The 11,101-nt window shown below is 66.2% G+C and overlaps 1 protein-coding gene across 1 annotated transcript; it reads right to left on the bottom strand.

Annotated features, from left to right (window-relative positions):
- Window positions 1-289: 289 nt before the first annotated feature.
- SV2A (synaptic vesicle glycoprotein 2A) lies at window positions 290-11,101 on the bottom strand. Its single transcript, XM_029056254.2, is given in 20 exon segments — window positions 290-611; window positions 827-986; window positions 1,885-2,088; window positions 3,075-3,208; window positions 3,718-3,830; window positions 3,833-3,884; window positions 4,700-4,788; window positions 4,918-5,028; window positions 6,327-6,371; window positions 6,373-6,402; window positions 6,404-6,418; window positions 6,527-6,583; window positions 6,585-6,661; window positions 7,658-7,762; window positions 7,765-7,808; window positions 8,297-8,477; window positions 10,346-10,445; window positions 10,447-10,662; window positions 10,664-10,837; window positions 10,839-11,101. Coding segments are annotated over 20 exon segments (2,190 nt in total). The 5' UTR covers window positions 10,938-11,101; the 3' UTR covers window positions 290-427.

Raw genomic sequence — 11,101 nt, 5'->3', positions numbered from 1 at the left:
GAAGGAGATTGGAACCCAAAAACGGGGATCTGAACTCACGACCCGAAAGGGTCCGGAGACGGCTGGGGGGGGGGGGTGGGAGGGGGCAGGTGGGAGGGCCAGTGGGCTGAGGATTATTGCTGCCCCCTCCCCTCCCCCGGCCCCCGGCGGGGAGCGTTGGGGTGGGGGTGGGTCCCCCGGGAGGGGGAGACGGGGCGGGGGAGTCTCTCCGGGGTCCCCGCTTTTTTTTTTTTCCTCCTCCCCCCCGTGGGCGGCCTCGCAGGCGTACACACGCGCGCACACGCACACATACACGCCCACACACATCCACAATAAAACACCAAACACAGAGGGGGGGGGGATCGGGTGGGGGCGGGGTCCAAGGGGCATCTATCTCACAGTGTCCGCCCCTCGTGCCCGCCCCCCTCCCCCCGAGGGGACCGGGGGCTCACTGCAGGACCAGGCCGCGGGTCTCGGGCAGCTTGAGGGCGAGGGAGCTGCCCAGGGCCAGGGCGGCCGAGGCCAGCAGGATGGGCACGGCCTTGGTGACGCCCACGAAGGAGGTGAAGATGCTGATGCCCAGCACGGCGGCGAGCTTGCACAGCGCGTTCAGGAACCCGAAGGCCGTCGTCCTGGGGGCGGGAGAGGGGCGACACGGGGCCGGGATGGGGAGGGACAGGGGCGCGGGGGCGGCCTGACCGACTCCGGGGGTCGTGGCCTCTCCCAGGCGCTCGGTCCAGTGCTCTGCGCGCGGGAGGGGCTCGGTAAATCCGACTGACCGTTGGACGCCCCCCTCCCCCCGCCTCCGTTGGGTCTGCCCCGATGGTCCGGGCCCCGGCGTCGTTACCTCTTGTCGGAGGGGTAGAGCTCCACGGTGAGGACGTCCAGGGCGTTCCAGGAGGCGATGCTCACCCCGCCGAACAGGCAGAGCAGCGCGATCATGGCCGACTCGCTGTTGCCGAAGGACAGGAAGAAGCAGGACACGCAGGACAGCACGCTGGAGCCGGCTGCGGGGGGACCCCGGGGTCAGGGCGGCGGGGGGGGGGGGGGGGCGTCACCCCGGCCCCACAGCCCCGGCTCCCTGCGGCCCCCTACCCCGTCTCCCCAGCTCCCGGACCCGGAATGACGACGACGGTATCCGTGAAGCGCCCCGCTACGTGCGGGGCGCCGCACCAAGCGCTGGGGTGGACACGGTCCCTGTCCCACTTGGGACTCACAGCCTCAATCCCCATTTTGCAGATGAGGGAGCTGAGGCCCAGAGAAGTGAAGTCACCAAGGTCACACAGCAGACAAGCGGCGGGGCGGGGATTAGAACCCAGGACCTGGTGCCTCCTAGGCCTGTGCTCTAGCCACTGGGCCACGCTGACCCTTCTCTCTCCCGGCCCCCAAGCCCGGGGTCTTCTCAGCTCCCGGATCCTTCTGTCCCTGAAGCCTGCCAGCCCGGGCTCTTCAGCGCTCAGAAGAGTGTCTGGCACATAGTGAGCGCTTAACACATACTATTATTATTCTCCTCAACCCAGGACCCGGACCCTTTCCTCCCTCCATCCCCTACCTCGGCCTCTCCCTCTCTGCAGCCCCATCCTCTGGACTGGTGCCCGGTGACCGTTCTCGCGTCCTCTCCCGAGCGCTCAGTCCAGTGCTCCGCACGTGCGAGGAGCTCAATAAATACCACCGACTGATGCCACGGCCCCACCGGCCGTGGCTCAGCGGCGAGAGGCCGGGCTGGGGGGCCAGAGGCCGTCGGGTTCTAATCCCGCCTCTCGCCTGTGCCTCGGCGGCCTCGCCCGGGAAGACGCGGTTCATCCCGGCGCCCTGGCATCTACCCCAGCGCTTGGCGCGCGGTAAGCGCTTAACGAACGCGTCATCGTTTCGGGGCCGGCGGGCCCGACCCCAGCTTCCCCTCACCCAGCATGCGCAGCCGGCCGATCTTGTCCATGAGCAGGGCGGACACGATGTTTCCGGGCAGCACGGCCAGCGTGCCCAGGAAGCTGACGAAGTAGACCATGTAGGCGTGGTCCCCGTTGCCAACGTCCAGCGGGCAGCCCTCCTTGCTGTGCAGGAACGTGCTGTTGACCAGGCGGCTGTTCAAAAACTTGTACTCGAACAGGTCTGGGAAGCATAAAGAGCATAAAGAGCCGGGTGGCGGGTGGGCACGCGCTTGCCGGGCGGAGAGAGCCCGGGCCCGCCAGTCAGGAGGACGTGGTTTCTAATCTTCTCGTCTGCTGTGTGACCCCGGGCCAGTCGCTTCACTTCTCTGGGCCCCAGTCACCTCATCTGGAAACCGGGAGCCCCAGGTGGGACGGGGGCTGGGGCCGCCCCGACTGGCTCGCGTCCACCCCGGCGCTTGGCACGGCGCCCGCGGGGATCACCGTCTTCGTCCCCGTTTTCCAGATGAGGGAAGTGAGGCCCAGAGAAGTGAAGCGACTCGTCCGAGGTCACCCAGCAGACGAGTGGTGCTTCCCTCGACTCCATTTATCGCCATCGTTCTCGTCCGTCCGTCTGCCCCGATCGGACCGTGAGCCCGTCGAACGGCAGGGACCGTCTCTATCCGTTGCCGACTCGTTCGTTCCAAGCGCTTAGTCCGGTGCTCTGCACATAGTAGGCGCTCAATAAATACTACTGAATGAATGAATGAGCGGCGGAGTCCGGGTGAGAAATCCGGTTCTTCCGCGTCCCAGGCCGTGGCTCCCTCTCGGGTTGGATGGCTTCCAACCGGATCATCTCGGATCTACCCCCGCGCTTAGAACGGGGCTCGACACACGGTACGGGCTCATCGAGAACCGTTAGGATTAGGATTATTGTAAATATTCGTTCAATAGGATTGATCGAGCGTTTACTATGTGCAGAGCGCTGGACTAAGCGCTTGGACAATTCGGCAACAGATAGAGACCATCCCAGCCCACTGACGGGCTCCCAGTCCAGTCGGGGGAGATTATTATTATTATTATTGGATTCTAATTATTAGGGGAGGTCATGGGGGAGAGGGAGTGGTCAGCGGGGGGGCCCAGGAGCCCCGCGGCGGCCGGAACGGGGGGCGGGGGCCTGGTCTTCCCGGGGGCCGGGGAGGGTCCAACTCCCACCCGCCGCGAGGTTACCTGTGTTGTAGAAGACGGTGTTGATAAACGTGCAGTTGCGGAAAAACGTATCGCTGGAGGTGACGTCCTCAAAGTAGCACTCCTCGAACAGAGAGTCTTCGAACGAGACGGACTTCAGCCTCAGCCCGATAAACCTGGAGACGGTTGCGGGGGGTGGTCTGGGCCGGCGGGGTCGGGGGAGCGGGAGGGGAGAGGCCCTCAAGAGAACCCCCCCGAGGGAGCCGGGCGGACCCGTTCCGTCGGGCGCCGGGCGACGCGCCGGGGTAAATGCGACCTCGGCGGGTTGGCCACCGGTCCCCGTCCCCTGCGGGGCTCCGTCCTAATCCCCATTTTACAGGGGAGGGAACTGAGGCCCGGAGGAGTGAAGCGCCTCGCCCGCCGCAGACGAGCGGCGGACCCGGGTCCTTCCGGCTCCCCCGGCTCCCGGGCCTCCGTCGCTGTTAATTCCACCGACCGATTCCGATGTGATTACGGAGCGCTCGCCGTGTGCGGGGCCCTGTCACTAAACGCTTCACACGGAGGACTCCCAACCGTTCTCTTGGGCCGCGGGCGCCCGAGGCCGGCGGACCGGTAGGCGCTGGGTAGATCCGGCGGCCCGCTGGACGCCGGGGGGGTGGGCGGGGGAGGGGGGGGGGTCCCGTACTTGTCGTTGAAGTACTGGCCGTGACGGTGGATCTGGTTCTCCAGGGTGAAGTTGAAGGTGACGTGCTCCACGCGTTCCCGCGTGAACAGCTTGGTCCGGGCCGCGTAGCCCTCCTTGCTGGCAGGTGGCGGATCATGTCCGGGAACCAGACCGTCAGGCCGTAGTAGCTGCGGGTCACGGAGGGGTAAGGGGTCACACGGGGCCGACGGCGGGAATCGGGGCACGGCCGGGTGGGCGGGGGGGTGTCCGGATTAATAATGTAATCATAACGACGGCGTTCGTTAAGCTCTTACTGCGTACACTTCACTAATACGAGCGGGTCGGGTTGGACGCGGTCCCCGTCCCACGTGATGATAATGACGCTATCTGTTAAGCGCCCACTGGGTGCCCAGGACTGTTCTAAGCGCCGGGGGAGAGACGAGGTCATCGGACTCCCCCCCGCCCCCGTGGGATTCCCGTTCTCCATCCCCTTTCCCAGGTTGAGGGGACCGAGGCCCAGGGAGTGAAGGGACTCGCCCGAGGCCACGCAGCGGACGAGGGGCCGGGATTAGAACCCGCGGGCCCTCGGCTCCCAGGCCCGGGTCCCGCCCCCGACGCCGACAAAGGGGCGAAGCGGGGAGACGGGGGGATCCCGGTCGAACGGCAGGACCCCCGCCCTGCTTCGGGGGGCGGAGCTGCGGCGTCCTACGGCCCTCGATCAATCGCTCGGCACTGCTATTGATCGATCATCACCTTCAGCCGGGGCGGGGGGGGGGGTGTCTTTTACAAAGTCCTCTCTCAAGCGCTCAGTCCAGCGCTCAGTCCAGGGCGTTGCACCCAGGAAGCGCTTAGCAGACAGCATCATTATTGCGGCGCTCCGCGCCCAACAAGCGCCCCCAGATGGGCTCCATCGGGCAGGGCGCTCGGGGAGGACGGTACCAGAGGACCGCCCACGACGAGCGCGGCGTCGAGAGCCCCCTCCCCGCCCCCGGCCGGCGCCCACCTGAAGGACATGGTGAACCACACGGCCATCATCATCAGCGTGATCCTCCGATACTCCGGGTTAAAGCACGTGAGGAAGTTTCCCCAGACCTGAGGGATGCGGGAAGACGGGGCGGGGGGGGGACGGGAGAGGGGTCAGAGAGCCCCCCCGCCGCCGCCGCCCCCAGCCTCCGGCCCCACGGAGCCCCCCTCCCCGCCGCGCCGAGACCCCCCGGGGACCTGCTGGCCGAGGTTCAGGCTCCGAACCCCCCACCGCCGGTACCACGTCCCGGTGTCCGACTGGATCTCGATGAGCTCGTCCTCCTGATGGATGGTCCGGATCTGCGTCACCTGACGGGGGGGAGGACGGGACACGCAGAGAGGGTCACCCGGGGGCCGCGGGGGGGGGGGGCGGGCGGCGGGAGGGGTCTGGCGTTAATCATAACGATTGCAATACTGATCACCGGTACGCCGTTAGGCCCTCGCTGTGTGCCGAACGCTCTTCGAAGCGCTAGGGCCCTCGTCGGGTTGGACACGATCCCAACGGGGCTTCACGCTCTTAATCCCCATTTGACAGATGAGGTGACGGAGGCCCCGCCACGCGAGGGGACTTCACGGGGCTTCGCGGGCCAGAGCCGGGATCAGAACCAGGACCTCGTGGTGCCCGGGCTCCGTCCGCGGAAGCCACGCTACGTTAGCCGCGCTGCGGCCTCCACGCCGGGGGAAGGGGAGGCGAGGAGGAGAGAAGCGACGTGGCCTAGTGGCTAGAGGCCGGGCCGATCTGATCCCGGCTCCGCCGCCTGCCTGCCGTGCGACCTCGAGCGAGTCACTTCACTTCTCTGGGCCTCAGTTCCCTCCCATCTGACAAATGGGGATGAAGACCGGGAGCCCCACGGGGGACGGGGACCGGGTCCAACCCGATCAACCCGTCTCTACCCCAGTGGTTAGGACAGCGCCTGGAACCTAGCAGGTGTTTAACCGACACCATGAAATAAGTCACTTCTCTGTGCCTCAGTTCCCTCATCTGTAAAATGGGGATTAAGACTGTGAGCCCTACATGGGACAACCCGATTCCCCTGTATCTCCCCCAGCGCTTAGAACAGTGTTGTGCACAGAGTAAGCGCTTTACGAATACCAACATTATTATTATTCATAATAAACAGCGGTGGTCTAGTGGATCGAGAGCTGGCTTGGGAGTCAGAAGGCCCTGGGTTCTAATCCCGGCTCCGCCACTTATCTGCCGGGTGACCTCGGGTTAGTCACTTGTCAGCTGTGGGACTGTGGGCAAGTCACTTCACTTCTCAGTGCCTCAGTTCCCTCGTCTGGAAAATGGGGATGAAGACTGGGAGCCTCACGTGGGACCACCTGATTCCCCCGTCTCTCCCCGGCGTCCTCTAGAACGGTGCTCGGCCAATAGTAAGCGCTTAAACCGATACCAACGTTATCATTCTCCCCTGGGCCTCAGTTCCCTCATCCGGAGAAAGGAGACGAAGACCGCGAGGCCCACGTGGTTCAGGGGCCGTGTCCAACCCGCTCAGCCCCTGCCTAATTCCGGCGCTCAGGACAGTGCCCGGCCCATAGCGAGCGCTTACCAGGTACCATTTAAAAATGGGGGCGAGGGGGGGGGGGTTCGGGCGGTCCCCGATCACCGAGAAGACCCTCTCCGGATGCCCCTTGGCCCTCATGTTGGTGTCCGTGCACCTGCTTCAGGACCATCCAAGCTTCGTTCGTGCTTCCCGTTCTGGGGGCGCGGAGACAGCCCTCAACACCCCCGCACCGGCGCCGGAGACCGCGGGGTCGGACGCCGCTGCGCGCCCCCTCCGCCCGTGGGCCCCCCGGCGCCCCCCACCTCGAGGAAGAAGCGGGGCTCTCGGGCTGGGTGGTTGAGGGCGCCGATGGCGAACACGCGACGGAAAGGCACACACCAAGACGAAGACGCGCCAGCTGTGGAACTGGTAGGCGGAGCCCATCTGGAAACTCCAGCCTGGGGAGCGTGCCACGGGCCCGTTCACGGGCGGGCCCCCTCCTCGGTTTGGTTGTGGGGGGCGGACGGAGGGGTCCGGGGGGGGGGGGGGGGCGGGGGACCACCCGGAAACTCCCCGAGGGCCTGGTGGCGGGTGGGGGCCGGCGGAGGAGGGTCTCCAGTTCAGGGGTCCCCGGGGTGGCCGAAATTAAGCGGTCGGCGGGGCGAGGGAGGAATTCTGGGGATGGAGTATCTTTCCCGGGGGAGGATCCCGGGAATGGATTGTTTCGCGGAGAGGGATTCCGGGACACGGGATGCTTCTCGGAGAGGGATGCGGGCACACGGGATGCTTCTCGGAGAGGGATTCGGAGACCACGGGATGTTCCTCGAGAGGGATTCGGGGACACGGGATGCTTCTCGGAGAGGGATTCGGGGACACGGGATGCTTCTCGGAGAGGGATTCTGGGACACGGAAATGTCCTCGGAGAGGGATTTGGGGACACGGAATATTCCTTAGGGATTCGGCGGAACCGGAACGCTTCTCAGAAGAGGGATTCGGGACACCGGAATGTTCCTCAGAGAGGGGATTCGGGGACACGGAATGTTCCTCAGAGAGGGATTCGGGGACACGGAATGTTCCTCAGAGAGGGATTCGGGACACGAAATGTTCCTCCACAGAGGGATCGGGGACACGGAACGCTTCTCAGAGAGGGTATTCTGGAACACTGGAATGTTCCTCGGGGATTTGGGGGACACGGAATGTTCCTTAGGGATTCGGGGACACGGAATGCTTCTCAGAGAGGGATTCGGGGACACGGAATGCTTCTCAGAGAGGGATTCTGGAACACCGAAGGTTTCTCAGGGAGGGATCCTGGGACCCAGAATGTTTTTCAGAGAGGGATTCCGGAACACGGAATGTTCCTCAGAGGGGGATTCCGGGCCCCGGCACGTTTCTCAGAGAGGAGTTCCGCAGGCAGAGTGTTTCCCCGCGATGGGCTGTGTGGGGAGGGAGCTCACCGTAGTGGGGGATGATGGCCCAGGCCATGGCGGCGGCATAGACTCCCCCGATCATCCAGAACATGCACAGCCAGCTCAGGTGCTCTCCTCGCTTCTCCCGCGCAGGAACTCGGAGAAATAGGAGAAGACGATGGGGATGGAGCCCCCGATCCTGGCGGGGAGGAGGAGGAGGAGGGTGTCAGTGGTCATAGGTCAAGATCTCAGACAGCTCCCAACGCTGCCAACCCCGGAAGGCTTTCTCCGCTCCCAGGGTCCAGGATGCTACATCCCGTCCCCCCCGGCCTGGAGGTGGTCCGGAAAAGGTCGAGAAGTCACCCTGCCCTGCCCACGGTGTCCTGCCCGAGGGTCCAATGACTACAGTCCGTGCTCCACCTCCGTTCCTTCCGTCAGGTTCCCCTGGGCCGGAGGAGGAAGGGGCCGGATTCTCCCGGATGGGAAGGGGTTTCGGGTCGGGCTGCCTCGGGAAGGGAAGGGGCGGGAGTCTGAGGAGGAGCGGGGAGGGGGCGGGGAGAGGAGGGGTCTGCCTAGGGACCGGTGAGGCGGGGGTCTGCAGAGGGGGGTGGGTGCGGGTCTGTAGAAGGGGGGGGCGGTCCGCCCAGGGTCCCGGGGTGGGGGACGGCGGGGCGGGGGGGTCCTGACCCGACGCCGGAGAGCAGGCGGCAGAGCAGGAAGGTGCCGTAGCCCTGGACGAACGAGGAGAAGAAGGCGAAGACCCCGTTGACGGAGAGCGCCATGAGCAGGCACTGGCGGCGGCCCAGCCGGTCTGCCAGGCCCCCCCAGACGAACGCCCCCACCATCATGCCCAGGTACACGATCAGTCCTGGGGAGGGGGAGAACGGGGCGGGGGAGGGGGTCAGAGGGGCCCCCTCCCTCCCAACGCTTCCCCGGCCCTTCCGCGGCTCCGGAGACGGCAGCGGGCGGGAGCGAGGTTAGACCTGGAGAGGGGCCGGGCCCGCGGGGCACGGAAAGGGGGTGGAGCCAGACCTCCTCTAGGGAGCCCCCTCCCCTCGCTGCCCGGGAGAGTGCAGAGTTTTGGGGGGGGGCCGGCTACCCCAGCTGGAGGACACCCCCCCCCCCCCAAGACTTTCAGCTCGTTGCAGGCAGGGAATGTGGCGGTTTAACTGTTGTGTTGATTCTCCCGAGCGTTTAGTCCGGGGCTCCGCACCCAGTGCGGCGCTCAGTGGGTGCGGCCCAACGAACGACCCGGATGAGGTGACCGAGGCCCAGGGAGGTCAAGCGACTCGCCCCGAATCGCACGGCCGATAAGCGGCGGGGCCGGGATTAGAACCCACGACCAGCTGACTCCCGAGCCCGTGATCAGAGAGCAGCGTGGCCGCGGTGGGTAGAGCCCGGCCCGGGAGTCAGAAGGACCCGCTTCCCTGACGGCGGTCCCCAGGTTGTCCCCTGTGAGACCTCGGGCCAGCCGCTTCACTTCTCTGGGCCTCGGTTTCCTCACCTGCGCGACGGGGACCAAGACGGCGCGCACCGCGCCCCCCGCCCCCCCCCCAGCTGGGACACGGACTGGGGTCCGACCCAATCACCGCGCATCTACCCGCAAGCGCTCGGTAAAGAACCCGCAGCTACGCAAAAGATTTCTGGGAAACTCCTCCGTGCCTCAGTCCGTCAGGCAGTGGTATTTATTGAGCGCTTGCTGTGGGCCGAGCACTGGGCTAAGCACTCGGGAGAGCCACGAAAGAAAATAAACAGCCACGTTCCCCGCCTCCGTGAGCTTAAAGTCTGGGGGGGCCGCCTAGCACGTGCAGATCGCTGTACTGAGCGCTCGGGAGGGTCCAAAACAATAAAGCAGACACATTCCCTGCCCATCCCGAGTCTAGAGGGGGAGCATTTACCCAGCGCTTAGAACGGTGCTCGGCATATAGTAAGCGCCTAACAAATACAACGTTGTTAGTAATGACGACAGTGTCGGTATTTGCTAAGCGCTTACTATGTACCAGAGCACCGTTCTGAGCGCTGGGGAGAGGCAAGGTCATCAGGTTTGTCCCCCGTGGGGGTTCATTGGCTCGTCCCCATTTGACAGACGAGGGAACTGAGGCCCCAAGAAGTAAAGCGCTTGCCCAAGGTACGAAGTGCAGAGCACTGTCCTAGGTGCTTGGGAGAGTCCCATTATATACTACTCTAATAATGATGTGTTTGTACTTGTTTAAGCGCTTCCTAGGTGCAGAGCACCGTTCTAAGCGCTGGGGGAGATACAGGGTAATCGGGTTGTCCCTCGTGAGGCTCACAGTCTCCATCCCCACTTTCCAGATGAGGTAACTGAGGCCCAGAGGAGTGAAGCGACTCGCCCACCGTCCCCCAGCCTGCCGAGTGCAGAGCCGGCATTCGAACCCATCACCTCGGACTCCCAAGCCCGGGCTCTTGCCCGCTGAGCCACGCGGCTTCTCATTTACCCCGCCCCCCGGCCGGCTCGCCACCTGGGGGGGGGGGGGCACCTACTAAGGCGCCGAGGACCGCACCGAGCGCCGGGGGAGAGTCCGACAGGACGGTAACGCGGACCCGCTCCCTGCCCGCCAGGAGCCGAGGGTCTAGAAGAGCTCAGATGGCGGGGGGGGGGGGGGCGGACGGGGACCGGAGGCTCCCCGCCGCCCAGCCCCAGGGTGGCGGGGGTGGTCCCGGGGGCTTGGGGGAGGACGGGGGAGGAAGGAGAGGGAGGAAGGGGGCCGCCCTTACCCAGCATGCCCTTGTTGGAGTCGGACAGGCACATGTCCTTCTCGGCGCTGGGCAGCACGAAGCCGACGACGAAGACCTCGACGCCGTCGGCCATGAGGGCCCAGCCCCAGGACGAAGTAGAGGTCCCACTGGAAGCGTCCGTGGCCGCACTCCTGCAGGATGGTCTCGTACTGCTGCGGCCAGCTCCTCCTTCTCCTTCGCCGCCCGCCCACCCCGCCGTCGGGGCGCCCCCGGGCCCCCGGCCCCCCGCCCCGGGGCCCGCCCCGCCCCTCGGCCCGGGGGATGCCCTGGTACTCCCCCTCGTAGATCTCGTCCTCACTCGTCGTGGCCTTCGGTGGCGTCGCTGGAGGCCCCCTCCTCGTCGGGGGCGGGCTCCCCCGGGCCGCCGCCCCCGCTCCTCCTCCTTCCTCGCCGCCTCCTTCGTCCTCGTCCTTCCTCGAACCTCCCGTAGTGAGCGGCGCGTGTATCGTCCTGGACGCGGTCCCACGCACCTTCCCCACCCCTCTTTGGCCGCCTGGCTCTCTTCACGCTCCTTGGCGATGTCTTGGCCCGTCGGCATGAAGTGCCGCCGGTCGCGGAAGGCCTCGTCCATTGGCGGGCGGCGGCGGGCGGCGCCGCGCGGGAGGGTCCGGACTCTCCCCGGGGGGGCTCCCTCACCCGCCCGCGGCCGACCCCGCCCCGGGACCGCCGGCCGGAAACGGGAGGCCTTCAGCGGCGCCGGGCCCGGGGCACCATGCGGGTCGCGGCCGGGGGCGG

The sequence above is a fragment of the Ornithorhynchus anatinus genome, chromosome X5, assembly GCF_004115215.2.
Source record: "Ornithorhynchus anatinus isolate Pmale09 chromosome X5, mOrnAna1.pri.v4, whole genome shotgun sequence".
Classification (NCBI taxonomy): domain Eukaryota; kingdom Metazoa; phylum Chordata; class Mammalia; order Monotremata; family Ornithorhynchidae; genus Ornithorhynchus; species Ornithorhynchus anatinus.
The sequence above is the reverse complement of the archived record's forward strand: the minus strand, read 5'-3'. Positions and strand labels throughout refer to the sequence as shown.